Below are 27,086 nucleotides of genomic sequence, written 5' to 3'. Positions count from 1 at the left end.
ATAAAAAGGTTAAAAATAAATTAAAAATTTTATTACAACAAAATCTAACTATTTTTTGGAATCTTAATTTTTTAAAGAAATAACAATTTTAATTTTATGAATAATTTTAAGACTTTGTTGCTTTCCCATTTCATTCAAACATAGTCAGGAGTCTTCAGTTATTAATTATTTTACCAATTTAAAAAAATTTAAACATAGAAACAATAAAATATTGTAATATAATAAAAGATATAGTTTTTATATTATCAAATAAATAATTACAAAAAAAGAATAATTCAATAATTCAAAGCATTTTATCATTCTCATTTATTAAAAAAAAAAAAAAAATTAAATTTCATTATTCTAATCAAGCCCTTTATTCACTTTGTCTGCTTAAAAAAAGCAATAATTTTATTAATAAATATATTGTACCTGAGCAATTCCGACGAGGGAAAGAGCAGCCGCCAGTGCAAGTATAGAGCCCTGGGTGCCGATCGAGAGCCAGAAGGGCAAATGTTGCGGGAAGTTGGGGTCGCCCTTGACGACGAAAAAGACAATGATGACCACAACTCCGGCCACGACGCACAACAGTCCCAAAAAGAGGCCTCGGCTGCTCGAATTGCAGTCGACTGAGCCCGAGCAAGAGCTGCTGGAGCCTTTGCTGCCGCCCTTGAAAATGTGCCTTCTCTGGCCCACCTTCAGACCCATCACGTAGGTCACGGCGGCCGAAATCACACTGAAATTACAAAACGAAGTAAATAAAAATCATTCGTACATTAATTGTATAAAATTTAAATTGCTTACCAGAATTGGACGATGAAAGGGGTGAGGAAGGGGGTTGCTGAGGTCCACAGTTGTCCAAGTGAGTTTGCATTCAGACACTCATGGAGACTGACCACTTGCGAAATGTGGTCTGCAGAAACTGGTGAGAAAGCTGCCAAGTGGGATGCATTTTTGGTCCAACCAGCTGAAAATTTTTGTTGAGGTTTTAGATCAACACAAATTACTAACAATAAGTCAAAATTCCATGATGGAAAATTGCATTTTAAAGCTCATTTAAGAAATTAAGATAATTCCAAATTAGAATATTTTTTATTCCTAGTCTCAAATAATCTCAAAATTGAATTATTTACTTATTTTAAGAGGGTTTTCTGATTATTCATGCTTGCAGAACTTATTTCAATTTTCAAGTTCAACTGTGAAAAATTGTGTAAAAATGAAATGTAAATTTACTCACTTCTGAGAGCTTCTGCCCTGGGGAAGCCCTTGAGTTCGAGGGGCGAGGGCAGGAAACTGGTGGTGGATCTTCCTCGTTGCTGGGCCTGGTGAATCGAGTAGATCCACTCGGTTCCACTTTCCCACACAATCAGACGCACCCACAACGCAACGTTGGTCGCGGCCAGGTGCATGAAGCCGAAACGCGCGGCTAAACCGAACCGCTCGACGACGACCTGCGAATTTCCATTGTTGAAAGTTGAATTTTCACATAGAAAAGAAAGTGCATAAAGTATTTCTCTTAATAACCAATCATACTAATAGACATAATTAAAAAAAAAATAAAAATTAAAAATTGATAAAAGATTGAGTTTCAGGTGAAGTTTAATGAGCTCATTGTCAGTAATAAAGTAATGAAGGCCGCTATTGTAATTAGACGTCCCAAAAATTGAGTTTGTATCTGAATTTACATATCTTATGGGTATCGTATTTAAATGCCAGATATATTGAAAAGAAATGCAGAGCAGCTCTGCTAGCTACATACGGAATTAAGGACTTGTATAAAACTTCGATTGACTGCTGATAAATTATTCATGTTAAAAATCTCCCCAATTGCGTCGAACCGTATTGAAATAGTCTGGCCTTATTTGAATAAACAGGATTTTGAGAATTCAGAACGAGTCAAGACAAGATACTTAAAAAACATTTTAGGAATGTCAAAATATAACAGGTCCAGATTAGTTAACGATCTTGTCAATGCAGATTTATTTATTAGTGATCTGAAATTAAAATATAGCTTGATGGAATCTGTGATTTTTGATAAATTCTATGACAGTAAAATTAATAACAAATTAATGATTAGCTTCACAAACTATGGAAATTGAAAACGTTATAAGGATGTTTAAGGCTTTCACTACATTAGCGTGTCATGGCTATCACTATTTTTATTGTTGCAACAAAAGTGTTCATTATGAAGCATGTGAGGATTGCTATTGTAAATTTTGTACAGGGAACTGCTCGCAGTATTTTTCTGACTTTTAGTGTAAAAAAGTTAAGCCTGCGTGAAGCAGCTAAGTATCTAAATATAAAAAAAATTTGTATTTTAATATTTATTTATGTAAGTTATTTGATTGTTTATTTCACTTGAACACCTGCTGAGTTTAATAAACTTCTCTTATCATAATAATTAATCTTATTTCACAAATTTATTATAGGATGTGGAAGATGAATAATCTTATAGCTTGAGACAATTTAATTAAAATTAAAACTTGTGAAAATTAATTTAATTTATAATTCCTAATGTATTTATTTTAAATTATTTCTTTTATAGAAATTGACAATTCTTATAAAACAAATTTAATTAAGAACATGTCCTCACCTGAGAATTGACAAAGAGGAAGTGCATCTGTAAAAAGGTGAAGAGTCCGTGGAGCACGGGGTGGACGAAAATGATGTCCGAGAGACACGAGGCGGTGCCGGTGGCGTCCATAGTCGAGTGCATGGCAACCTCAAGCCCGCTGAAGACCAGCGTCGCCAAACCAAACACTGAAACAATAATATTTCAAGTTAAACTCTCTCACTTGCCGCAAACAAAAGAAACTCGAAAACAAACATTTTACCCGCTCGGCTGCACCGATTTGAGTAAAAGTGCGTTTTTTTTCTGCCAGAGTGGTTTCGTCGCCAATTAGAAAATTTATTGTACTCACAAATGGCTCCGACCCTGATGTAGAAGGAGGTGCCCGTGGTTGCGGCGCGGTGGGCGCGTTTCAACGAGCCGAACCTGGTGAGCGGGTGCGGATTTTCGGCGTCGTCCGTCGTCGGCACATCGTCCTCGCTGTCGTATTCGCGCGACGAGTTGCCGGACAACGAGCCGCAGCTGTCGATCAGCACCCACACGTAAATGCACAGGATCACCGCGATTCCTCCAACGTACATGTACAGCAACAGGAAGCCCTAAAGATTTATAAACAATATTGATTAATTTGTCTTAATTGTCTATTTCATAGGATGAATCAACCAAAATTAAAATAGGACTTAATTCATCTCCTAATCATTAAGCTATTTATGTCAATTTTTTTCAACATTCTCTAGAAACTTATTGAAAATTGTTACATTTAAAAATCTAATCAATTAAAAATGCAATAAAGACGTGAAGAAAAAATATTTTTCATGAGAAATATTACTTTTTTATAAATAGTTTTCATTCAGTAAATTAGTGGGAAACACAAGTCTTAAAAATAAAATAAGTAAGACTTCAATTCAGATTTAAATTTCGGGTTGAGTAACTTACCTGCATGCTGAAAATGCGCACAGAGTTGTCCATGACTTCAATCAAACAAATCGCAAGCATGACCAGCACCAAAGCCTGGCCATAAAGGGAGCTCAGGGCAACCCATAGTTGTCGACTGGAAAAAAAAGGAAAATTATATTTAGAGATACAATTGAGAAATTTTATAATTGCTATTTTAACCCTGTTAATATACTTTATACCTTTTGAAGTGTTTTAAAAGGAATTTTTTAAAGAAGAAGTATTTTTACAATATTATGATTTGTGATTATCGTCCAATTAAAATCAGTCGTGCATTGATAAACATTTTTATTAATTAGATTGCGTGCAACTGTACCAATGCAGTGTCGACCAAGTCATAAACAAATTCTAGCTTTTGCATGTCTGCATATATGAAAACGGATCTCTTCAATCTCCTATTTTCATCTAGTTAACCTCAAAAAATCACGGAATACAAATTTTATAACACGTGATTAGCATTTTGGAAAGAGGTGATAACGCTAGAGTTTTATTGTCTGCGGCTGCTCTGCTTAATTGTATTGATTTATTTCTCCTGGGTGGTCCGTCAACACCTTGGCTTTTAGGTTTGATTATAAATGCATATATAAGAAAAAAGAAACGCACTCTGCACGCAGTATGTTAAAAAACCAAGTTTTCTAGTTTTCGGCAATAAAAAAGGAATATTTTTAGCTAAAAAATTTATGGACTACAAGCTCGGCTCTTTTATTTTCTATCGTTTAAAGAGACTTCTTGTTAACGGGCGGAACGGTTTGATTATTTTTATGAGCTTTTATGGAGTAATAAAAACAGTAACTAACACGAAAGTAATTTTTTAAATAAATATCACCTTTTTTAAAATGGAAATAAATATTTCATCACTATTTGCCTGCCTCAGTAAATAAAGTAAAATTTATATAAATAACAACTGCATAAAACGAATAATTATTAATATCTGATCTATATTATACGATCTTGATTGAGTTATTATTTTTTAAATGCTGGAATAATCTGTAATTTAATATATGTTGTCAGTTATTTTCAACTATACCCAAAAAAGGTATCTTTTCACCCAAAAAGGGCCAACATTTAGATTCACATTTTAGTTAAAAGAGTCTATTGTTTATTCAAATGAGCCAATTTTTCAAATTGTATCAATATTCCACAAATGTAGAGGATATTTAATTTTGATCTAAATTTATGATGGCTCACTGATTTCTATTTAAGCCTTTATTACATTTTTTTTTCTTTTGATTGAATTGTTAGCTTGAGGTTTATTAATGGGATTTATTAAAACACAATGAAAATAATTGTAGATATGGAATTTTGGTAGCAATGGTATAAAATTAAAATATTTCAAGACGTTCATTAGAATTTTTAAAAGCATCTCAATAAATCCTTACTATAGAAAATTATAAAAAAATTAATTCAGAGGCTCGCATGTAGCGAATCAGAATGTAATAATTTGCAATCACCAAGGAATTCTGGCTTGCATTGCTAGATTTTTTCAGCATTCGAGTGTAACTAATAATTGTGTTTAGTAAACGGGAATGTTTTCGGTAGCGTATTTAGATAAAAACACATAAAAAAGATATTTTTTTAAACCAGTTTTCCTTAGGAGCTGGACATGAACTATTTTTAGACTATGGTTTAGTTTATACTATTTTTGCCACGCACAGTGGTCGAAATAGAAACCGTTAACAGGTGAGCCTGAATTTAATTTGCGAAATTAGGCAACGCGCGCTAACCACTGGGCTTCATCGTCCCTAATAATTCTGATCCGTCATTATACGCAGGAGGCCGATCAGCCAAATTACAGTGTTCGTTCCGTATGTGTGCCACATTTCGGCATCATAATAATCACTCATCGACAGCCAGTGCATCTCTTAATAAAATTATCATCAAGAGACCGCATTTTACAGTTGGCGTCGACGCATAACAATTTTTACGATCCGAGCTAGAGAGAAATTAAAAGCTTCTGCAATTCGGTGTGGCTAGGCAGGCGTGACGCTCGATTAGAATGAATCTGCAAATCAATTGATAAATTCCCTCTTTATTTGTATTTGTAAAAGCGCATCTCGTCACTTTCTACTTTACTCGGATTTCCGCGGATGGCTGCGCTCATTATGGCACCGCACGCAATTATACTTGTACTCGAATTTACAGCTAGATGGGCAATCTCGATCGCTATCTCCGAACCTTTCTCCGCAGAAACAATGCTTGCTTTTGTGACGTGTGCCGACAACAAAGCAGAATTTTGTCTTATTTTCATAAATCATAAATCACGCGTCTGAAGAAAATTCGGTGTTTTGTCTCCGAGTTTTCGGCCGGAACGAAAAAGACAGCAGACGAATAATTTGGACTTTAATTGCCGCGTAGAAGGACAGAAGTAGGTAAATGAAAACATTAATGTATTGCGCTCTCGTGCAATGGAGGAAATTGTTGTTATTCCGGTTCAAAGTCTCTCCTTTATGCATTCGAGCAGAGAGATTTCCCCGAGACGTTTAATGTCGTTTCAATATCTTTCGAGGCACAGCTAGATTTTTGAAAAAGAAACGAACGAGCTTTTATCACTGTTTATTATTTTGAGCTATATATTTATTTACGTTCAAAGCGGAATCTAAATGGAGAGCAATCATTGAAGCAGAAAAAGCTTTCAAGTAATTAAAGAAGAAAAAATATTAAATTTTATAGTGGATTCTAAACAAACACAAACTGTTTAATTATCAATATTATATTTTCGCCGAATTTTTGCTCTAAAGGCTTCAAGGCTTATTTTTTTTTCAATCTCTAGCATGGCAGCTAAATAATGAAAAAGGATGTGGATTTAAAATGAGCAAATTTGTGGTTGTGAAACGAAATTATAAATTATAATTATATAAATCCTCTCACCAAACGTTGCAAAGATTTTAAAGGAAAAAAATGCGAAAAATTCACTTTTTTTTCTCTTTGTTTAAAATTATGATCATTTTGTGTACAAAATATTTTATTAATATAAAAATAAAATTCATTTTACTATGTTTTTAACTTTAATGCGTAGAATTCCTTTTCGGTTTGAGGAAAAATCAGTAATCATTGTTATAAATTTGAGAATCTCAATTTTATAAACATTAATACCAACTTAATTATGTCATTCTTTCAATCAAATCTTACATTATGCACCAAAAATTTAAGAAATTTAATTTCTTCCATTTATTGGAAAGGATGATATTGAATATTTAATAACCTGTTAATAGTTCATATCGTAAAAAAGCCTTCATTCCTTTCCTTTAGTTGCAAAGTGTCTTTATTGATTCCTATATCATTTTTAAAAACATTTACTCGGGTCTCTTTATTTTAAACTTTCTGATCATTTTCCACGAAATTTGCAAAAAAAATCGGCCTCAAATGGAAAATATATAAATTATTAATAGCAAAGGAATTACTCACAAAGGTTCTGCTCTGTCGACCATTTCAGTAGATTCGATGGTTTTCCTTCTCAAAATCCTGAGCAGCGAATTCCTGACTGGCGAGTGCGCCGCGACACTGACTTTTGGCGACGACGATGTCGAATCTCTTTCGGCGAGGGTAGCAAGTCTCTTGGGGGTTGTGGTTGATGCGGCCGAGGGTCTTGGCAGAGACGCGTTCAGACTATCCTGCTCAGCCAAACTGTGCTGGTGATCATTGTATACTGCAACATACCAAATTAAACTTATTTAACGTGTACATTAAAAACATTTTATTAATCTTTAATAAAAGTTTTTGCATGAATAATGTTTATAACATATTATTTTAGTTTAAACTTTTAAATATAAAATTTATTCATTTGATTAAATTTATTTTTCAATTAATATTGGACATTTTTATCAATTTTTACCCAAGTTTCAAAGCAAAATTTTATTTAATTTTATCATACAGTTGTGTCAGAAATTTAATTATCATCTCTTGAACTCTGTATCTTTGTTGGCAAAGCCGAATTATAAATATTATTGCGGACCGTCATTAAAAGCGAATTAATTCAAATTTTAAAATATCTGTTCCAAAAAAAAAACTGTCATCTTCAATTTTTTTGCTCGTTTATTTTGGTTGGCGGTGTCACGCTTGTTAATTTGCGTGTGACGTCACTGACAACAAATTCACAGCATTTGTGCGGCGTGGATTATTGGGCTATGAAATGTATCAAGCGCCGGCAAAATTATAGCCCAAATAGCGGCTCACTCGCGTGCCCCGATAAAATCTCATCACGGTTTCCCTCGCGAGAGTGCAGTTTCTAACCGCTCAAGTGCATCAAAACAAAAAATAATTTATTAAAATGCTCTGGCGCGCTTTAAGTGAAAAACTGCAGCTCCGTCGTCAATTATTATTTCTTGCGTCAACAAAGTTCCTTCCGATCATAGAGAAAAAAAAATTAATTCCACGCCTCCGTGATTGCTTCAAATTACATGGTGCGCCGGTAGTTTACTTTTATGACCACCTCGGAGATTGCAATGCCCGAATTTATTATGGGCCCAAATTGACGGATATTGCCGCAAATTAGAGAGTTTTGTTTCAAAACTCGCGGCTTCTTCTGTTAAAAAAGGCATAAAACATGCAACATAAATCGTAACGGCAAACTAGGCGTAGTGCATTTTTATTTTTAAGAATCTAAGTCAACCAAGACCGACTGCGAACTGCGACGGATCATCTCGGGAGTTTTAGCAAAATTCTTGTTAGTATTGCCGTTTTTCCAAATCCTTCAACCAAATTTTTGTTTTCAAAACTGCACGTAGATGAGAATTTTTCGTTACAACATGGACAAAAATACGTACAATAATAATAATAATAATAATAATAATAAGAATAGTAATAATAATTAATTTATTACTTACTCTCCATTTCAAAAGATTATAATAAAAAACTGCAATTCTGGTTCAGTTGTTGTAATCTGAAGATACGATTTTATTTAATTTTACATTGAGACTGATAGAATTTTTTTATTAACAAATCTGCAAAAATTTTATTTGCAATTACAAAATAAACGAACATAAATTTAAGTTCATTGCTTTCATAAGGAAATTTGGTTATTCTAATTGGACAATCAGATACAGATTTAAGATTATGCAAATGTCGCGCAAAGTATCAACACCACTTCTCTAAATTAGCCAAGTACGCAAATAAAATTACCTTCTCCATTTACGTGTCAAGTGAAAAAAGCACATTTAACTATGTGAGAGGATTAACAAATCAGAGCAGAAGATGGGACCAGTTTTATTTGGTTGAAGGAAAAAACCTTAATAAAATTTTCATTGCCTCTCAAGTTGACCGTTCGTCGGCCGGTAGTCAATTTGAGCCGCCCTCGGCAACGCGTCCATACTAATTTGCCGTGCCTCTGCCTAACGACGTTGAGTATAATAATCATAATAATTCAATCAAAACGAGAAGAATCTCAAAAAGGCCACGTCGCACTTATTTTAAAGATAAAAATATTAGCACGATTTTCCAATCAATTGCTTAAGGAACAATTTATTAAATTTAGTTTCTAATCAAGCTTGCTCTTAATTCCATCGGTTGGCAAATTTATCACATCGAATTACGCCCCAGATCTGATTCACAGAAAGAGCTAAATGTATACGGGCAGCTTTAAGCTAAATAATCGTAATCACAGAGCTATAAATCGCAGTGTCCAACCGGCACCTTTTTACACGTGTTAATTTCTGGTCCAGGCTGACAGAGAAACACGCAAAAGGAAAATGACTTTTTAATTTTTATACGCATAGCTTCGAATTTCAACACGTGTGTGGTTTGAAAAATCACATCAAATCACCAGCTTGAGATAATAATGGACCCGACTTGATTACTTTGTCCCGAAAATGAGGACATTTGTCATGCATAGAAGGCAGTGGTGAAAATTGCGCAATTTCTTTTTGTGAGTGATAGACACAGACTAATGACCATAACCACCAATTTATCTTCAGGAGTGATTGCTGATTTAATTTTTAAAGATTTTAATTAATGACTTCAGAGTAAGTAATCCAGAGCAGCGGTCTAAATTTTAAACACGCCTAACTTATTTTGGGCAGGGCTTCACTAAATGTAAGCAAAGAAATTAATCAACAATCTTGAAATTTGGCTTTATTGTTTCTTCAAATATTTAATACTGCTTTAAAAAATTTGATGTTAAACTTATTTAAAAAATTATATTGTTATTAAATTAAATAAATTCTAAAATAGGCAAAAAAATCAAGTGTTTTTATTTATTTTAAAATTGTAATCTTTCATCTACTTCCAATGAAAATTTAAAATTTATTCTAATCTTCTTTGGGCAATATTGCGATATTTTATTCTATTATATAATTGATGCGTTATCTTCTAAAACCAAAAGAAGTAGAATTATAGATGAAATCTTTAAATTATTATCCACATTTACATAATTACTTTATCGATTTTAAAAACGGCTTTTCCTCAATGGGTTTTGTGAGTTGTTTATTGTTTTAGAAAAAATATTATCCTACTCTACATGTTTCGACTGAGGGCTTAATTCGTGAGCGTTCTCGGCGGTGGTCAAGATATAATAAACAACTCACAAAACCCAGCGAGGAAAAGCCGATTTTAAATTCAAATCACCATGAATCAACCCTCTATCCTGAAATTCTACCACAAAAATACTTTATCTAGTAGATTTAACTGTTATACAGTTTGCTGATTTGATGTGAGAAATTATTAAAAAGAAATTGAAACTTTTGGAGTTTAGAACTGAATTTTTTTTTTTAAATTAATGTTCTAATGTAACTGGAATGTTAAGAAAACAGGATCGCTTTGTCGAAAAATTCCTTTCCTTTTGGCGAATAAAAAGAAAAATTGTGTTTTAAACTCTGGGTTAATTTTATCATAATATCATGGTTCAGATTCAGAACCGCTTAATTTAAAGATAATTTTTAATACATCAGAAACATCTTAAAGATCTCATTTCCATTGAAACATCATACTATAAATTTGATCTTTTTTTTAAATACATTTTCTCATTTGCCAGCTTCTCAAAATAATTTTTTTATCAAAATCCACCCAACTAAAATTGTTTCATCATCATCAATCCAGGCAAAATAAAATTGATACCCTAAAATGTAATTGATACTAGTTAAATTGATTGATTGCATCGCGGACATACCCGATTCAATGACATCCTCCCTTGTGGGCCACTTTTTCTCGGCGCCCCTGCCTTTTTTCTTAAGGTAAATCCTATCCTCGGTTCGTTCTTCGACCATCTCGACGCGCGTCAAACTTTGGAACCGCGAAGAGCACACCGTGTCACATGTCGCAGTCGACACACATTTCCTCGTCGAACAAAAGAAGAACAAAAAAACTGCAAACTCGGAGCTAAGAGATGCGTTCGGCGACGCGTCCGCGAGAGAACTGCGCGCGCCAGAAGCGTCAGGGCCATATGGCGCGTGTAAAACAAACTGTTTCGCGAGAACCAGAGGAGGGAGCGGAGAAAGAAGAAGACCCGCACCATTCTTTCTTTCTTCTTGGGCCGCTGAAGACGCTCAGGAGAGAGTTGAACGAACTGAATTGGAAGCAGAAAAGTCCATAAGACACGCGGCCTTCCACACTGTCGCGAATGCATGTAACTGACCACAAAGTTAACACAGAGATTCGATCTGAATTTCTAATTTAATGCCGACTATCGAGGCCACCGTCTGGCCTGGACGACGAATTTTAATCAGTTTTTTTTCTTTCAATTTGTCGCCGAATTTTTCGTGACCAATCGGTGCCAATATTGGCTTTCGCGACTGCACGTGATTGAATTGGGAAAAAAGTGGCATTATTTGTGGACACGACCAGATTTTTAGGGCAGTGCGTGATATTATTTGGCCGAACCTCATTGGGTCGCCAATTGCCTAAATTAAAATGCTTCTACTATATTACAATAATTACCAGAAAAATTCTTCAACCCCCAACTTTTTCTGCATCTTGATTGAAAAAATATACATTTTTATTCTGAAGTAATTAAATTCAATCTCATTAATTACTAAAATTAGATAGAAAGAAATAAACAGAAGAGTAAAAAAACATATTCAGTCCGCCTGTTATCATAATTTTTTCAGTGTTTTAATTGTTTTATAATTGCAATGTAAGACAACTTTCCTCAATTAATTTGAGATTTAAATTTTTATCAAAAGGAGATCCCATTTATATGAAGCTGATTTAAGTTTCTGAACAGATTTTGATTGCTCTAAAAACTATTTTACAGGTACTCGTCTGTGACTGTGATAATTTTTCGCTATAAAAATTAAATAGATTAATTCATAATAATTTCCAACTGAGCTAAAACGCAAGTTAAGTAAACTGGAATGCGCTTGTCCGATTTATAAAAATAACATTTGTATAAAATTACTTAATTCAATAAAGAAAGAAGATTGATCTTGCCAATTTTTTTTTCCTTTTTGTAATGAAATTGATGTAATATTTGCACAAAAACTTATTCACAGCGAGCAAAGGATGTAACAAAATTAAAAATTTTTGTATATCATGAATTTTGTAGATTATAAAATTTCTCTATCGTTCTTTTGTATAAAAAAAATTGAAGTGTAAAATGTTTCCAATTAACAGCAATTCTCTTCAGAAAGAAAAACACTTTCGTTGCACTCACCCGTGGTTTCTTTACGTAGTCGCCCGTTAATTAAAGTGGCCCAATTATCTCAAGCACAACTGTTTAATTCAACAATTAGACAAAAGAAATTTCGACACAAAATTAATATTATTATTATTTTTTGCTATTGTTTTTTCTCATTCAATTAATTCAAGTTATTCTCGACAGTTGGAATGGAAACTCCCCTTTCTAACTGCACATTCCTCGCTAAAATCATTTTCAATTCACGACTAATTACTCGAACAGGTGAAGGAACTGCCGCGAGTGTCAGCAACGAAGAAATGATAAATCTTCTGCGCCTCCTGTTCCAGCAGGGCCTAATGATGTTAGCATATGGACCATCTGTGTGTGTTTCTAGCGAATTGCCTTTTTGTGTGTGTCCGTGTACTTGGATCATCACACAACGTGTGGACCACAAAAATGCACCGTCATTCAAAGGGACCGCCGCAAGCTCGGAATTATTTCAGCGCCTTTTCGTTTTTCTCGCGATAAAATGATAAAGGAATCATCCTCAGAGGCGCGTGGTCAACTTTTCTGTCATAATGACCCGCTTAGAGAATTGAATAGACTCAAATTTCATGAATTGCATTTAAAAAAAAATCGCTGCAAATACATTTTTTTTAAAATTTGCATAGATTATTTAAAAAAAAATGAAAAATTTATAATTAATGAAGCTATTACGAGAATAATTATTGATTATAATCAAACAATTTCATAATATTTTAAGTTTCCACACAAAAAAATCGCATTCTTTAGTTTTTTTTGTTGCAATTATTATTGCGCATTAATTATTTGAATTTTGTAGGCATTCATGAAAGATTCCTATAGTAGCTCTTTTATTCATATTTGATGCTGTTCAAAAACTAATTAACCACATGTTGCTGCTACAAAATATTTCATATAAAAAACTTGACGAAAAGTAACTGTCTAGGAAATAATTACTCAATTGCCAACATCTCTCCTGATCTGCCTGCAACCGTGGTGATTATTTCAGATTTTTGTTTTTCAGAAACTCTCAACTGCAATTTTCCTCATCATCGTCCTAGATAAGAACAAAGGGAGTCGTAAAACAAGAGAAAACAAAAGTAAACTCGCAGAATTCCCTCGGATAATTGCACGTCTGTCATCAACGGAGCTGCCATATTTCTCTCCTTGGCACTCCACTTCCCGCCGAGTTATTTTTATTCCTCATAAAATGGAACGAAAAACTGAGCTGCCTTTTTTAATTCAAACGAAAGAAAGCTCCCACGCAGATTATTTCTTGTTTGCTCTCGAATTAATTGCGCGGCGAGTAGAAAGTGATGACCGCGCCGGTCAGACGGAACTAGTTTTAATTGCGGCCGCGGTGAGATATGCGATGAGAAAGAAAACGAAAAGAGCGGAAGGGTCTTCTTCCTTTGTTGCTTGTAATCTCGAGTTATCGCTGTCGAACATGGTTTTTTTTCTCTCTCGACTTTTACTTTTTGGATTACATGAGAGTTTTTAAACGCAGCAGACCGCCGACGGAACGGTATTGCTACTTGACCTTTTTAACTAATTGATTCAAGTCTTTAATGCATTTTCACTTGACAACGAGAGCTCTGATTACGTCCCACATTTCACGACGTTTGGACTTTTATCCAAGATTTATAGGTCAATGGTAAATTAATGAAAGGTAAATAAATAATTTCAAGATCAAAATTTTTAATACGTTTAATTTTTTTCAATGTATTTCAATATTCAAAAAATCTAGAAGGTAATAAATTATCGCATTTGTCGTTCACAACAATAAATTAATTGTGACAGATAAACTAACAAAATCACTTTGAATTGTTGACAAATTTGCAATGTTCATATATTTAGCAATTTAAAATTTTGTTTTTTAATTTCCTAAAACATTTTTTTTTGTTGCGTTGAAATTTAATGTTGATTATTTCTAAGTAAAAACCTAAACAAAATCGCAATATAATAGAAAAAAAGATGAGCCTGTATTGAACTAATGATAGCCGTTTTCTTATTCCCCCTCCAATATCTAGGAAAGTGGGATCGTGCAGGCAAAATGTTTTGCCTTATTCGGCTAGGTATGCAACCTGCCATACACTGATGCTCAAAAGGTTGCCGCATCGACCAGATTAAAAGTAGAGATATTATTAATGATAACATTATATTAAATAAAAAGGTCTTTATATTTGATACAGTTATATCCGTCAAAATTTTTTAAAGTTTAATAGTTGATTTTTTAATTTTTTTTATATTTAACTCATTTAATTATTAAGAATTTTTAAAAACAAATAAAATGCAAAATTGTTTTGAGTTATATTTGTATGATATATTTTTTTGGCTAATTTTTAGTCTTATTATGATTTGTAAAAAAATGTTTCAATATATATATTTACTTCCTACACTCAAGTTGAATTCAAATTTGAAAGAATTAAGACTACTTATGTTTTTTGGTTTTACTGAAATATTAAGTTATACTAAAATTAAAAAATATTCTCGCTCAACAACATTAATATGTCCCTTACATGATTCATATGAAATGACCTATAAATGACCAATTTTGCCTGCACAGTATGCATCAAAAATTGTAATTCACGATATTAAAAAAGAGGAACTTCAACTGCAATTTTGTTCAACCTTGTTTTCAATTCATAAAAGGACCCCTTATTTTTGCATGGTCAAATCAAGTATTTACAAAAATGATAATTAAAATTTCCAATTGTCTTCCAACAATCGCAAAAATCTGTTTCTATTGTTGTAAGGACTTGATTTGACTACGTCAATAAGGTGTCCTTTAGGACACAATTATCACTCATTGACGCAACCAAAATTCTAAAAGTACTTCAAAGACTTACTTTGTCTCATTTTCAAAACGTGTCAGTCAATTATCCTAGTAATTCACACTTTGTACCAGAAAGTAATCCTTCGGTACAGGTTGAAGATGGACAAGTGCACTGCGCGAGAGCAGATCGGAAACTGACAGAAAATCATGCAAGTGTGTTTTGGTCCATCAATCAGCAACTCTCGACCAGCATCAACGGTATATGCAGTCGTAAAAATTAAAACTCGCGGCGGCTGCAACCATAATATAAACTGGTCGAGCGAGTTGAAATGCGAATATCGCTCAATTTCTCTTCGGCCGAAATTATTTATACATATAATTTCTATTCAAATAAAACGCATCGAATGGACCAAAGGCAGAGAGACTTTCCCTCTTCCTCTTCAGCCAGATGTGGAGCGCGCGTCTCATTTTGCCCCACTTTGCATCACGTGCCATTCGATTTATTTATTTCGCTCCTTTTTATCCAAATGCGCACTCTCTCGTTACTCCCAAGATTTCTCTCTCTTCATAGTTCGCACTCTTTTTATCGCGGCTTGTTTATTTCTATCCACGCATGGGCGTCTCCCTGAATTCCTGAGATCGATGGCTGTCAGCAGAGTTTTTCCTATTAGCGTCTACTTTACACACAGTTAAAGATATATCATGAGAAACGAGTTCCTCGCTGCACCAAACCTATTAAAGGATTTTATTTTTGTCTTAGATACCTGTTTTAATAAAGATGCCGAAAGTTGATCTTCTCTAGGGTCCGTGAAAGTGTAATGGAGTAAAAAAATAAGATGTGTGTAACCGGACAGGTGCGAGGATAAAAGTGAAAAAGATTAAATTCACAGACGTCTGCAAATCTCGTCTAGTTTCTCCACTTTAGAAATCTGAATACTATTTTTTTCCTTATTTCTTAGATCTTGTTACATTATTTATAATATTCTGATGTCAAAAAATTATGGATGCAAATATTTCTTGCACAAAATTTGCAAGTTGAGAATTTGTTAATCTAATATTTTAATCAGTATTTTAAAGACAATTTTCTTCTTGCTTATACTTCTAACTTATCAACAAAATTTAATTAAATTAACAGATATTCCATTTCTAGATATAAATATGACATACTTGGAAAGCCATGAAATACGTCAAGGCAAATTAAATAATAAAAAAATTCCATTTTTAATCGCGATTATGATATAGAATTAATTAATTAAAAATTTTGAATTTTTTTCACCACCAGTTTATTTTTAAAACTGACCAAATTTATTGAAATAGAAAAAGAGCAACAAGTTATGGATACAAAAATATTAACGCTGATTTGATTAAAAAGGAAAACTATGTACTTTTGAAATTTGTAAGTATCAGGATTTCGTTACAAGTTTGTTTATTGTTTTGTGATCTATAAAAAGAATCTTCGTCATTTTTTGACTTTTTGTATTCAACGTCAATTATGCAACATAGATAAAGAATTCACTAAAATATTAGTACCATAGAGCGTGTAAAAAGTATTTAATTTGAGACTTGATTTTCAAAATTACTAATTAAAAAAAATTAATTTATTATTGTTATTATTTAATCTTAATAGTACCTTCCCAGTAGTAAAAAGATATTTGAGATACTTTGGGGAGACGAAGTAAGCATAAATATTAATTTTATTTTTATGCTGTAAAACATGTGCTTTGTCACCCTAATTAATTTCACTCTTGGTCCCCTTGTCTTGTCTTAATTTGTTTATGTAACGACTTCGCACCATAAAAAGTTGGTCTCAAGCAAAACAACATTCTTTTTAATACAGTTGTAGACAAACTACTATGGCAGAAAAGAAACTCGTCGCTCTTGTTGTGCGAGAGAGTGAGATCGATTCTCCAACTCTGGCAAAAGTGGCCCGCATCTTTATTTTCGTTCATCTCTCCATACCAAAGTCGCACTGATGATTAAACATTTAATTTATATTTTAACCTTTGCGAGTCCTTTCGCTCTCTATTCACGCTCCAGTTTATCTGCAAATCGGCGGTGATTCAGAAGACCAGCGGGCTAAATAATTTTTCACGCCGCGCTCCATCGACCACCGCAAAACTTTCGACCACCGCCGGCCAATTTGATAAATTCAAATTGAATTCGCGACGAAAGCGACGCTGACCTTGCCCTTGATTTCACTTTTGGTCCATTCGGGCGGGACTCGTTTGCAGAGAAACGTTGACCTTTGTGACCTTGCGAGTTTCTTTCGCCATAGCAAGAATAACAATGAGCAGATGGTGCACAATTTATATTTATTTCCACTGCTTTGTTCGTTTGGGCGGATCCGCGGATCCGGCCGTAATTTTCACTTTTATTTTTACCAGAGGCAGTGAAACGTTGAAACCTAGATTCGAATCCAATAACGCTCCAGTTTGGCCTGGTGAAAAATGAAACGTTTTCCATCTGCCTTGGATTTTGCCTCGGGACAAATGAAAGATGATTTAATTTGCTTCCAGAGAGACAAAGTGCCGCGGGATTTGTAAACGAGATGAGTTGCAGCTTTGTCGGCCGATTATGCGACTCATTGATTAATGAGCATGTGCATGTCAAGTGTAAATATAAACTCAAGACGCTCCATTAACTTCGGAGCAAGGAATACCGCGAATCTACTCAAAAGAGAGGCCCTAATTAATATTGATGTTAAAAAAATGCAAATTTGCTAATTAGAGCGTAAAAATACTCAAATTATTATATAATGTTGTGCTCAAAGCTTACCTGCCATTAAACATGTATATTTTTAGATTAATTCAGTTTACAATTATGCCCGTTTTTTATAATGTTCGGCAATTTTATTCATAATTAAAAAAAAATCTTTTGTGGCTGCTCTCTTTAAAAACAGTGTTTGAATCTATGAAATAAATATTTTATAATTATAAAATGAATATTTTCATTCATAGAATTCCTAAAAACAAACGTGATTACAGTCAACATCTTAATTAACAGATCAAATTTAGTGAATAAAATAAATTTTACCTCTCTTATATTATTTTTGACGTTGTTTTATTCTAATATCTAATTCCAACTATAAGATTTTTTAAGACACAATTATGTAGAATTTAGAGACTTCAGGAAATTAAATTTTCACAGAATATCAATAATTAATTACTTATTGTTTATGTTTTATTATGAATTTAATATAAGAAAAATATTATTTGAAAATCAGTGCATTTCAAAGTTTTAGATAGAAAAACTGCTACAATTCAACTAGTCATTTAAAATTTAAATCATTAATCAAATGACCGATTAAATTTGATTGATCACCTTTTCATTTTTAAAACGTTAAAATGCAGCCTAATGATCAATCAAGATTTCTCATTTGGAAAGTGTGAACCCGTCAAGTGACATCTCTCCAATAATTAACGCTTTTCGGATGTAAATGAGAGCCGTCAAGTAAATTTATCGCTGGATCGGTAGAGTTCTCGATGAAAAAATTTTAGGTCAAAGGTATTAAAGAGGAGATGACACCGGCGGGTTGCTTCATCAAAACTCTTTCCAAACCTAGTGTATCCGGGATGCATCTCATCTGTAAGTTTTAAATTTAAAAAAACAAACATTGACGTGATAGAAACAAATCAAGGTAGAATTTTTGGAGAGCTTGTTATTTGAATGTCCGCAGGGTTCAATTGGTCAACAGCTGATGATTTTTTAAGGTCAAGAGAAATTTTAAATATAAAGCGAGACAAAAAATTCACTCACACCGCAAATTACGAAAACGTGTTTCGTTTTTCGCCGCTCTTCCGTTTTGTGTTTTTTTTTTCTGTTTTGTGCCACATTTCATATTTCGTCCGGTCTCGCAGCTGGATATGGAGATGATTGCTATTTTCAATTTCGCAGCGATCACGCTTTCGAGGAGTCACGTGTGTGAAATGCACAATTGTGCATCTCGACACGGCACCTGTCCCATTTTTTCGTCCTTGCCTCGAGTCGCTCCGGTGCGTAACGAAAAAAGAGAGACGCCGAGAAAAGTAACGGAGAGTCACAAAATTAGCCGGATTAACTCGTTCGCCGCCGGACAAAATTTATTTTTTACAACAAAAATCATGTCCGATGGTGAAAATTATCTCAGCAGGAGAAGAAACTGGGGTAACACTTGAGTTTTGCAATAATACACTGCATACGATTCTCTCCTCTCTTTTCTCTAAAAATTTGGATTTTTGCGAAATAAATTGTGGAGCAGCGAAAACGCAAAGGAAGTCGTAAAGAGACGATTTCCTTGGGAAAGGAAAGAAATTAAATTCGGGCACGTTATTATTGCAGCAGTATGGGCCGTAAAAAAAAAAACGAGAATTCCAGGCTAGCGAATAAGAGACGGTTCTGTGCGCAAAATAAGAATCTCTGCCGATCAAATTAGACGAGGCTATTGCCCATGACTTTGGATCAATCTTGGCCGAATTAGCAAGATTTAATCTGTAAATACGGTCCAAATTTTAATTGCTACCAAATAGACCACGAATTTTTGAAAATAACATTTAATTATATTTCTTCGACTGTTCATATTAAATATGTTATCAAATTGAATTATTTTATAAAAATGAATTAAACAATAAATAATTGTTGGCATTGTAAAATTCTTATTTAATCTGTCAAATATATTTAAGAACTGCACTAACTTTGAATTAAATACAGAAATTTCAATTGCATCCAATAAACAAGGATTAATAATTGTAAGAGCTCAATTTAAAAATATTATTTAAAATTTTTTTGATGATGAATGTTGAATTAAGACGAGATTTTGCCAATGGTGTCAAGTTTGCATTTTTAAAGGATGTGAAATTCAAACACGTTTTATCCAGAAACCATAAATGAGCATTTTTTTTCTCTATCCGTCAATGCGTTTTAGAATTCCTGCAATAGAGCAGGCGTTGAACTCTCCTAGAATGTCAATATTGGCTCGAGAAAAAAGCTGTTGGCAGCAAAACAAGTGGAGCAAGAGACCCTTTGCCAAGTTGACAATGGAGGCGTTCTTTTGGCGCGCGACGACAAACGGGTGCTCTCAGGGTCGCTCAGGTATTTGTGCCATAATCGGATATTAATTCAAAAAAAGGAAGGGCACCCGATTTTTCCAAGAATTGCATAATAAATGAATAACCAATATTTTTTTTATATTTGAAACGTGAGACGAAAGAGGATGAAGAAATTTGAGAGTAGGTGAGAAAAATGAAACGGTTCATTCAGGTTCATTCTGAAAGCACATGGGTTGGTCGCGACAATATTTCGATTGTCTTTGGCTTTTCAACTAGTCGAATTTCGTGATTAAAAAAAAAAATAATATCATATTATTTACGTTTAGCTGGCTTGTTAGCCAGTAATCGTGTAATGCTCTTTATCCTTACCACCGTCATTACCTTTAATAAATTTAATTTGTTGGTTAAAAAAAATTTGATTATAGTAAGAAGTTCCATACTATTGGAAGATTTAATTTTCAGGGCTTAAACCTTAATTTCGTTTTCTGTGTAAATAATAGTAATTATATAAATTTTAATATCAACACAACACCAATAAAATTTAGATAATATTTTTTAACAATTTTAAAATACGGATATCCGTGTTTTTAATTTTTAAATTATAAATATAATTATTGTTAAATAATTAAAATATTTTTATTAAAGTTTGTACAAAAGTAAAAATATAACTTTTTAAATTTAAAATATAAATAGAAAATAATTATAACTTCAAGCTGACATGACTGTGTTGATTATTTATGTATCTTTTTTTAATTTGTTTATTGCAACGGGCAATTTTCTGTACCATAAATTATAAGTAAAAAATTAGTATGTTAATGATTTTCAAATTTTTTTTTGTGGAAATTCACCATTTTATCAGAAAATTAATTTTTTTCAGATAGATAAGGAAAATCATTGGTCTCGTTTTTAACGTATTTGTTGGGAATTAGCTGTAATGGATTAATAAAGCCTTCATATACATTGTTCAAGTTAAAATATAACTGATAGAACTTTAATTTTTATTAACTTTTTTCCTATTTGAGTAAACAAATTAATTTAGCTTTTTATAGTTTTAACGTTTATCACCGATCTGAAGAAAAACAGCCTATTTAAATGATTTTCACACGTCAACCGCCTTAAAATAATTGTTCGAATGGAATTTTCACCAAAATTGCTTATTTTATACCTTTATCTCAGTTGAATCAAGTTATTTCGCAAACAAAAGTTACACGTTTTTTCCATAACCCTATCCAATTATTCTTTTTTTTTTCGACAAAAATTTGAGCGAATTTGAAAGAATTAACGAGTGAAAAAATCCAACCGAGGAAAAGCCTCATGAATGAGCCGCCTTGAGATCGTGAAATGGTTCCAGAGGATCATAAAAATGCGATTTGCAGAAAATGAAAATTAACTAAATTTGATATGATTTTGATTTTTTAGACAATTCCGTGACTGACAATAAATTTGTGCCTACCTTGCTCGTAAAGGGTATCCAAACTGTACTGAGTGGTGGCGAGCGACGGGTTGGCCGTAGCCGAGCACTCGAAACACACGTTGCGACTGGTGCGGTGCGTCCGCCTGGCACGACCTTTCCTCTGCTGGTGGTGGTCACCGGCGGAGGAAGAAGAAGAGGAGTTTGGGAGGCGGCAACACCCGCCGCCGCCGCCGCCTCTGCTGTTCACCAGCAACTTTCGAGCTGACATACATTCGCTCCCGAAGACGACGCGCCGCGCACCTTTCGCCCTCTCCTCCGCAATTTTCGCAATTTTTAAAGAAAATTAATTTTAAAAAATTGAACCGGAGAGACTCGACCTTCCGCACGCATATTCCGGATTCGAATGGCGCCGCCGAGTGCAGTGTGTTGAGCGTTTGATGCATTTACGCATCAATGAACCAGGCAGCACCGAAAGCTGCTGTGACGGAAGAGATTCTTTCTTGTGTGTGTGTGCCTTTGAATTAAGCAGTTCGAAATTAACGCTCTGCCGGCCGCCGTGCCGCTAACTTGATCATTGCTTTATATTCATTAACTCAAAGTTGGTGAACACCAAACTACCTAGAAAATAGCTGCCACATTTTTTTTCATTAATCGCCATACTGGTGGTCTATTTTAACATCACCATTGGAAATTAGGTAATTTTCTAGCAAAATTTGCACCTTTTTACGTTTAAGGTCAAAATTTAGGGTTTTGGATGCATGTTTATACATTTAAATCATTAATTTGCTAAAATGTAGTAATTCTCTGAAAGTTTAGGTCATTTTATGTTCTATATCAAATGCAAAAAATTGGTGCTGTAGGGCTTTAAATGTAAATTTTAGTATGTTTCATAAACACATAAATTCAAAAGATATCATATTTTCCTCAAACCTATAATTAAAAATATTAATATTTTAGCGATTCGTAACATCAACCAACACGTTCGATCCAGTTTTTAGAGCACTGAATTGGTTCAATTCAGTTTTATTTTTATAAGAATCGTGTTTTTTTTTCAATAGTGCAGATTTGTAAAATTGGTTAGATAAAATTAAATAAAATTCTCATTTTCAGATATCTCTGCAATGTCGTAAAAAAGCCTGCAGTCATTTAAACAAACTTCATCAGAAAATCTTGCTTCCACATTTGTGTTTTTAATCGCTACATGTGGTCTATTTTAGCTACGAATTCGTCAAGTTCACACGTTTGGTCCAGTTTTGAGACTCGCGCCAATTATTAATTTACCGTCGTTAAAATTTTTCGGCTCGATTGACTTGTTGCTTCTTGGCTAAAACCCGTTTCTCATTCGGATGTTAAAGAGTTGATTTTAAATGTTGTGACATCATCAGTCACCGATTTGTGTAGAAAGGAGAAGAAGAAAAATTGGAACTAGTTTTCTAGGTTTGCTTGCGATTTCAAGGTGGCAACATCTTTCTGCTTCGCCAATTAATATAAATTTATTCCTCTTCCAAGTAAATTAGCATACATGTAAAACATTTTTTTTTTCGTGTTTAGGATTCCAGAAATAAATGGTCTCAAATTTTTAACACGAGTGACACAAAACTTGCTTATTTTTCATGATATTAAAATTTAAAAAAACCATAAGCAATTCATTAATTTGAAAAAGCTTGCATTTTTTTTTACTTAGTATTATAAAGGCGTAATTTTATTCTTCTCCGTGAACAATTGAATTTACATTAAAATATTTTATAAAATTACAATTTTTTACTTGCTGCTGAGGAATAAAATGATTAAATTTACTTTGATCAAATTTACAATCTTCCCATAAAAATTTATATATGGAAAAACGTTACTTCACATAGTTTTCTGAAGCTATTATGTTGAGTCTCGTGGATATTTTGTTTGTAAAAAAGTACTCTACGTTAAACGTTAATCCTTTACTTTCATTAGAAGGATCAAACAAATGATCAGCAGATCTACATAAATTTATCTATTTTAATTGAGATGTAAAAGTAAAATAATTTAATTTATCATACATTATTCTTAATTAATCTTCAAAGTTTATGCTGAAGTGTTTTTTTCTTCTAGGAAATGCGCCCCACCGCGAAGCTGTAACTGTGCCTGCAAAAAGGTGTAACACACACACGATAGCCTTCCACCATCAATTTATCGCTCTTTTCTATCTATCTGCTCGAGATAGTTTCACGTACGCCGAAATTACATTTTGATGAGAACGCGACAAAAAACACCGACAGACATGCAACGTGTGGTTTGAAGGAAAGTTTTTATGCACAGACTGCGAAATAATAAAAGAACATGAGAACATGTAAAAAACGCAGCCACCGATACACGCCGCGGTTGAATTAAAAGAAAACAAACAAAATTATTTCTGAAAAACAAATATTTGCGATTTGCGTTGTTCAGATTCAAAAAATGTAACACAAAAAAAAAACACATTTTTAATTCTTTCCAATTTTTGGACTACTTATGACTTTTTCCCATTTTTTGCAGAAATTTAGCTTCTATTCTATGAAATAAATCTTTTAAAAACAATGTTTAGAACAAATTCCAGCGACCGGTGATTTGGTTCCAGGGGCCAATTACTAAGAATTAGCCTGGACGAGAATGTCTTTACAGCAAGGATTACTGTTTTTAATTTATTTTGAAGAAATCATTATCAACACGCGCAGTGAATATTCCACACACAAATTATTTTTCTGCGAGTGCCTTTTTTTAAAATTCTATTATAAAATTAATATTTCTATTTTATGATAATTAGTTAAAATTATTCAATATATTATGCATGTTTTTCAATCAGAGTAAATTTTGTGCGTGATTCTCACATTCAAATCAAAAGCCGTCTGCTATTCTGTGCCCACTCAAACATTCAGTGCATAAAAAGCTATCAAAGCGTTCAGCTTGCATTCTCCGCCTACCACATTCATACTGTTAACTGTGACGTCGTTCGAATATATCAAGTTTCATTCTTTCACATAAAATTAATATTTCGTAACGATCAATCCTAACAAACAAACAAGTTCCCAGCCTGAAATTCGTAAAAATCGCAAACAAAGCGTCATGAAAACTCGGGATGAGCAGTTTCTCCGGCCCAAGTGGTGTTGCAAGGTGCATCAGCATCACCTTTGGCCTCTCACGAGCGGCAGGGGCCGTGACTTATCCTTGCACCTAATCACTTTGCTTTTCACTCGCAACAATAGTTTCGATCGGTGCGCTTATCAAGAGTTGGGAAACGGTTTGGTACAAATTTTGCCTGCAGTTTTCGAGAAAGGATCAACGTGGTTTGTCCTTTTGATCTTGGCTAATGCAGCAATTAGCGCCACTTTCTGTCCTTGGTTTAAATTTGATGGTTGGCGTGCTAAATCCGATTTCATGGGCTCATCTCTTGATTAAAAAAATGGCGATGTACCCTTTCAATTTAAACGACTGTTTTTTGTAGAAAACTGCCAAAAGGTTTATTTATTGTAAACTATGACATTAATAGATAATAATTTGTCAGCAACAATTGCAAGTAGAAATTATAAAAAATATTAGAGTATAAAAATAATTATTAGATAAAATATTTTAAAGTAGTTCAAAACATTAAAAAAACTGTCCAAAATGTATTAAATTTATATTAATTTTTGTATTATACACAACAGTTTTTTTAAGAATATTTAATACAAATTATTTTACCATAACGTTAACAAAGAAAAATCGGTCATAAAAAGCCAAGAAATGTTTTTTTTCTGCAAAACAGTATATCTTTTCAAAAGGCTGAAAATCTCTGGAAAAATTATTCTAAATCAATCTTTTTAACTTTTTAATCTCAGAAGTTTTAGTGGAGGTGCCTTTTTGCCCAACAATTCAATCTTTCCATCCTAACAACTGCCAACAACTAAGTTTTTTCCTCTGGTAAATTTTTTGTAATAATTTAGACAAACAAACAACAACATTAACAAATTTGGTTAAAAATGACGCAAATGTTTCAGGATGAAGATTTAAATTTGTTATATAGCCAGAGGACGACTGCCTTTTAAGAAAATTAAAGGTCGTCGGATCATTGAGCACCGCTACTTGAATGCATCCAACAAGTTTTCGGCTCAATTTTCTCACAAATTCCCGAGAAGGGTCACCGCCGTTAGTGACCGGGCATGTGTGTAATATGGGTGTTTGCGAAATCGCAATCAATACAGTGTGGCCGTAACTGTATCTTGTCATGCTGACCGACATTTTGCCCTATTGATTAGTCTTGCGACATTACTTGTTGATGTTTTAAAATTCAGAGCTCGCGTGCACTTAAGTTTCGGCACTAAAAGAGAAGCACCCATATTAACGCCGTTTTATTTCACTCTCGTGCGTGAGGCCTACGCACTTGAACTTGACATTAAAAGAGAGCAATAATTTCTCTCCTTACTTGATTTGTTATTCCGCACGCTTCATTCCTTTACAGCTACGAGACGGGCCCGCCTTTTATAATTAAACCGGCAAACGTTACGGATCACGACTTTGTTTTACACACTTTCTTTTCCCATAAATTAATTTAGTCCGGAGCGAATTATTTATTTTTGTAATTTATTTATAAATATTGCAACACTTTCACCAGAGTGCAGTTTTTTTTACTATTTCAATTTTTAATAACGTTTCGTTTGTTCTCGGGCAGGTGTGTCCGAGTAATTGTTCCGCTCAATGCACAATGGCCAATCTGTTTTGTTTGTTTTTCTCTTCTCTTTTTCTCATTCCGCGATGGATCGAATTGCCTCGCGGTTATAAATATTGGCTGCTATTATTGTGCTCAGCTCTCCACACTCTCGAAACCATCAATTGATCTCTATCGAGAGAGCCGAGAGATTCAGTCCAACCCATCAAATTGCTAAAAGAGTTTTTTAAAGTCCAACAACGGTGTAAAAAATGAAGCAACGAAAATGCCCTAGAAGACGAAGAGAAAGATGAAAGAGATCAAATCATAAAGGGCTATTTTGAAAAGAGATCGAAGCTCAATTTTTACTGCAATCAAAGTATTTTAATGCAAGTTCAATAAAAAGTTTAAGGTTGTGTTCTCTAAATTATCAAGTTAAATTATTAACAGTGAAGAGTTAAAAAAACTTTCATTAAAAATGATGTTTCTAATCAAATCTTGAAGATATAAGGTATAATTTTATTTTCCAATTATTGATTAAAATATAACCTCAAGAAAATAATGATAGAACAATACTAATGAATTGATAGTAAAAATTTTAATATTTTGCCTGCATAATTTAAAACTTTTATTTTCAACTTCATTAGCATTCCTATTAAATAAATTTTAAATATTCTTTTAAATATTAACCTACAACATGCGCAATTGACAAAAGAAAAAAAAGATTTTGGCCAGCGATTTTATAATGGACTTTTCAATTATTGCGTCTAACAAAGTATTTAAACCTTCAAATTGTTACTGGACGTGATGGTGAAAACAGTATTTTTTTTTGGGCAGAACACATTTTTTTTCTGGCCATAAAAATAATATTTTGTTATAAAAAAAAACAAATTTCACTTTAAAAAGAAAATAATAAAATTATCAAGAGAAATTAAAAATAAATAAAATTATTATGAATAAATAAGTCGTACTAATATTTCTGGATCATAAATTTGTCATTATTATTTTGCTCATTATAAGTTTGCTTTTAAGAGTTTTTTGCAACCATTTTATAAAAGAATACGTTTATTTAATTGCCAATTTTAAAATTTTCCTTTTTGTTTAAATATATTTCACCGAAATTCATTATTTTTATTTTTCATTTTCATGCAACGGGTAACTTTTTAAACCA

At 33.2% G+C, this 27,086-nt stretch overlaps 1 protein-coding gene across 3 annotated transcripts in view; it reads right to left on the bottom strand.

Annotated features, from left to right (window-relative positions):
* Positions 1 to 27,086, bottom strand: part of LOC132199729 (proton channel OtopLc-like) — a 28,841-nt gene that overhangs the window by 1,470 nt on the left and 285 nt on the right. The window contains exons 1-8 of one of the 3 annotated variants that reach the window (XM_059624673.1): positions 14,918 to 15,068; positions 6,908 to 7,148; positions 3,485 to 3,599; positions 2,901 to 3,147; positions 2,573 to 2,739; positions 1,217 to 1,430; positions 784 to 946; positions 412 to 715 (exon numbers count right to left, since the gene is read on the bottom strand). In XM_059624673.1, the coding sequence (XP_059480656.1) occupies positions 412 to 715; positions 784 to 946; positions 1,217 to 1,430; positions 2,573 to 2,739; positions 2,901 to 3,147; positions 3,485 to 3,599; positions 6,908 to 7,148; positions 14,918 to 14,927 (1,461 nt within the window). In that variant the 5' untranslated portion in view covers positions 14,928 to 15,068. Of the gene's footprint in view, positions 1 to 411; positions 716 to 783; positions 947 to 1,216; positions 1,431 to 2,572; positions 2,740 to 2,900; positions 3,148 to 3,484; positions 3,600 to 6,907; positions 7,149 to 10,601; positions 10,849 to 14,917; positions 15,069 to 27,086 lie in introns of those variants that run through there. The other 2 variants (XM_059624669.1, XM_059624668.1) reach the window with 2 other exon arrangements.

Source organism: Neocloeon triangulifer, unplaced genomic scaffold (genome assembly GCF_031216515.1).
Source record: "Neocloeon triangulifer isolate White Clay Creek 2 clone unplaced genomic scaffold, ASM3121651v1 ptg000014l, whole genome shotgun sequence".
Lineage (NCBI taxonomy): Eukaryota > Metazoa > Arthropoda > Insecta > Ephemeroptera > Baetidae > Neocloeon > Neocloeon triangulifer.
The sequence above is the reverse complement of the archived record's forward strand: the minus strand, read 5'-3'. Positions and strand labels throughout refer to the sequence as shown.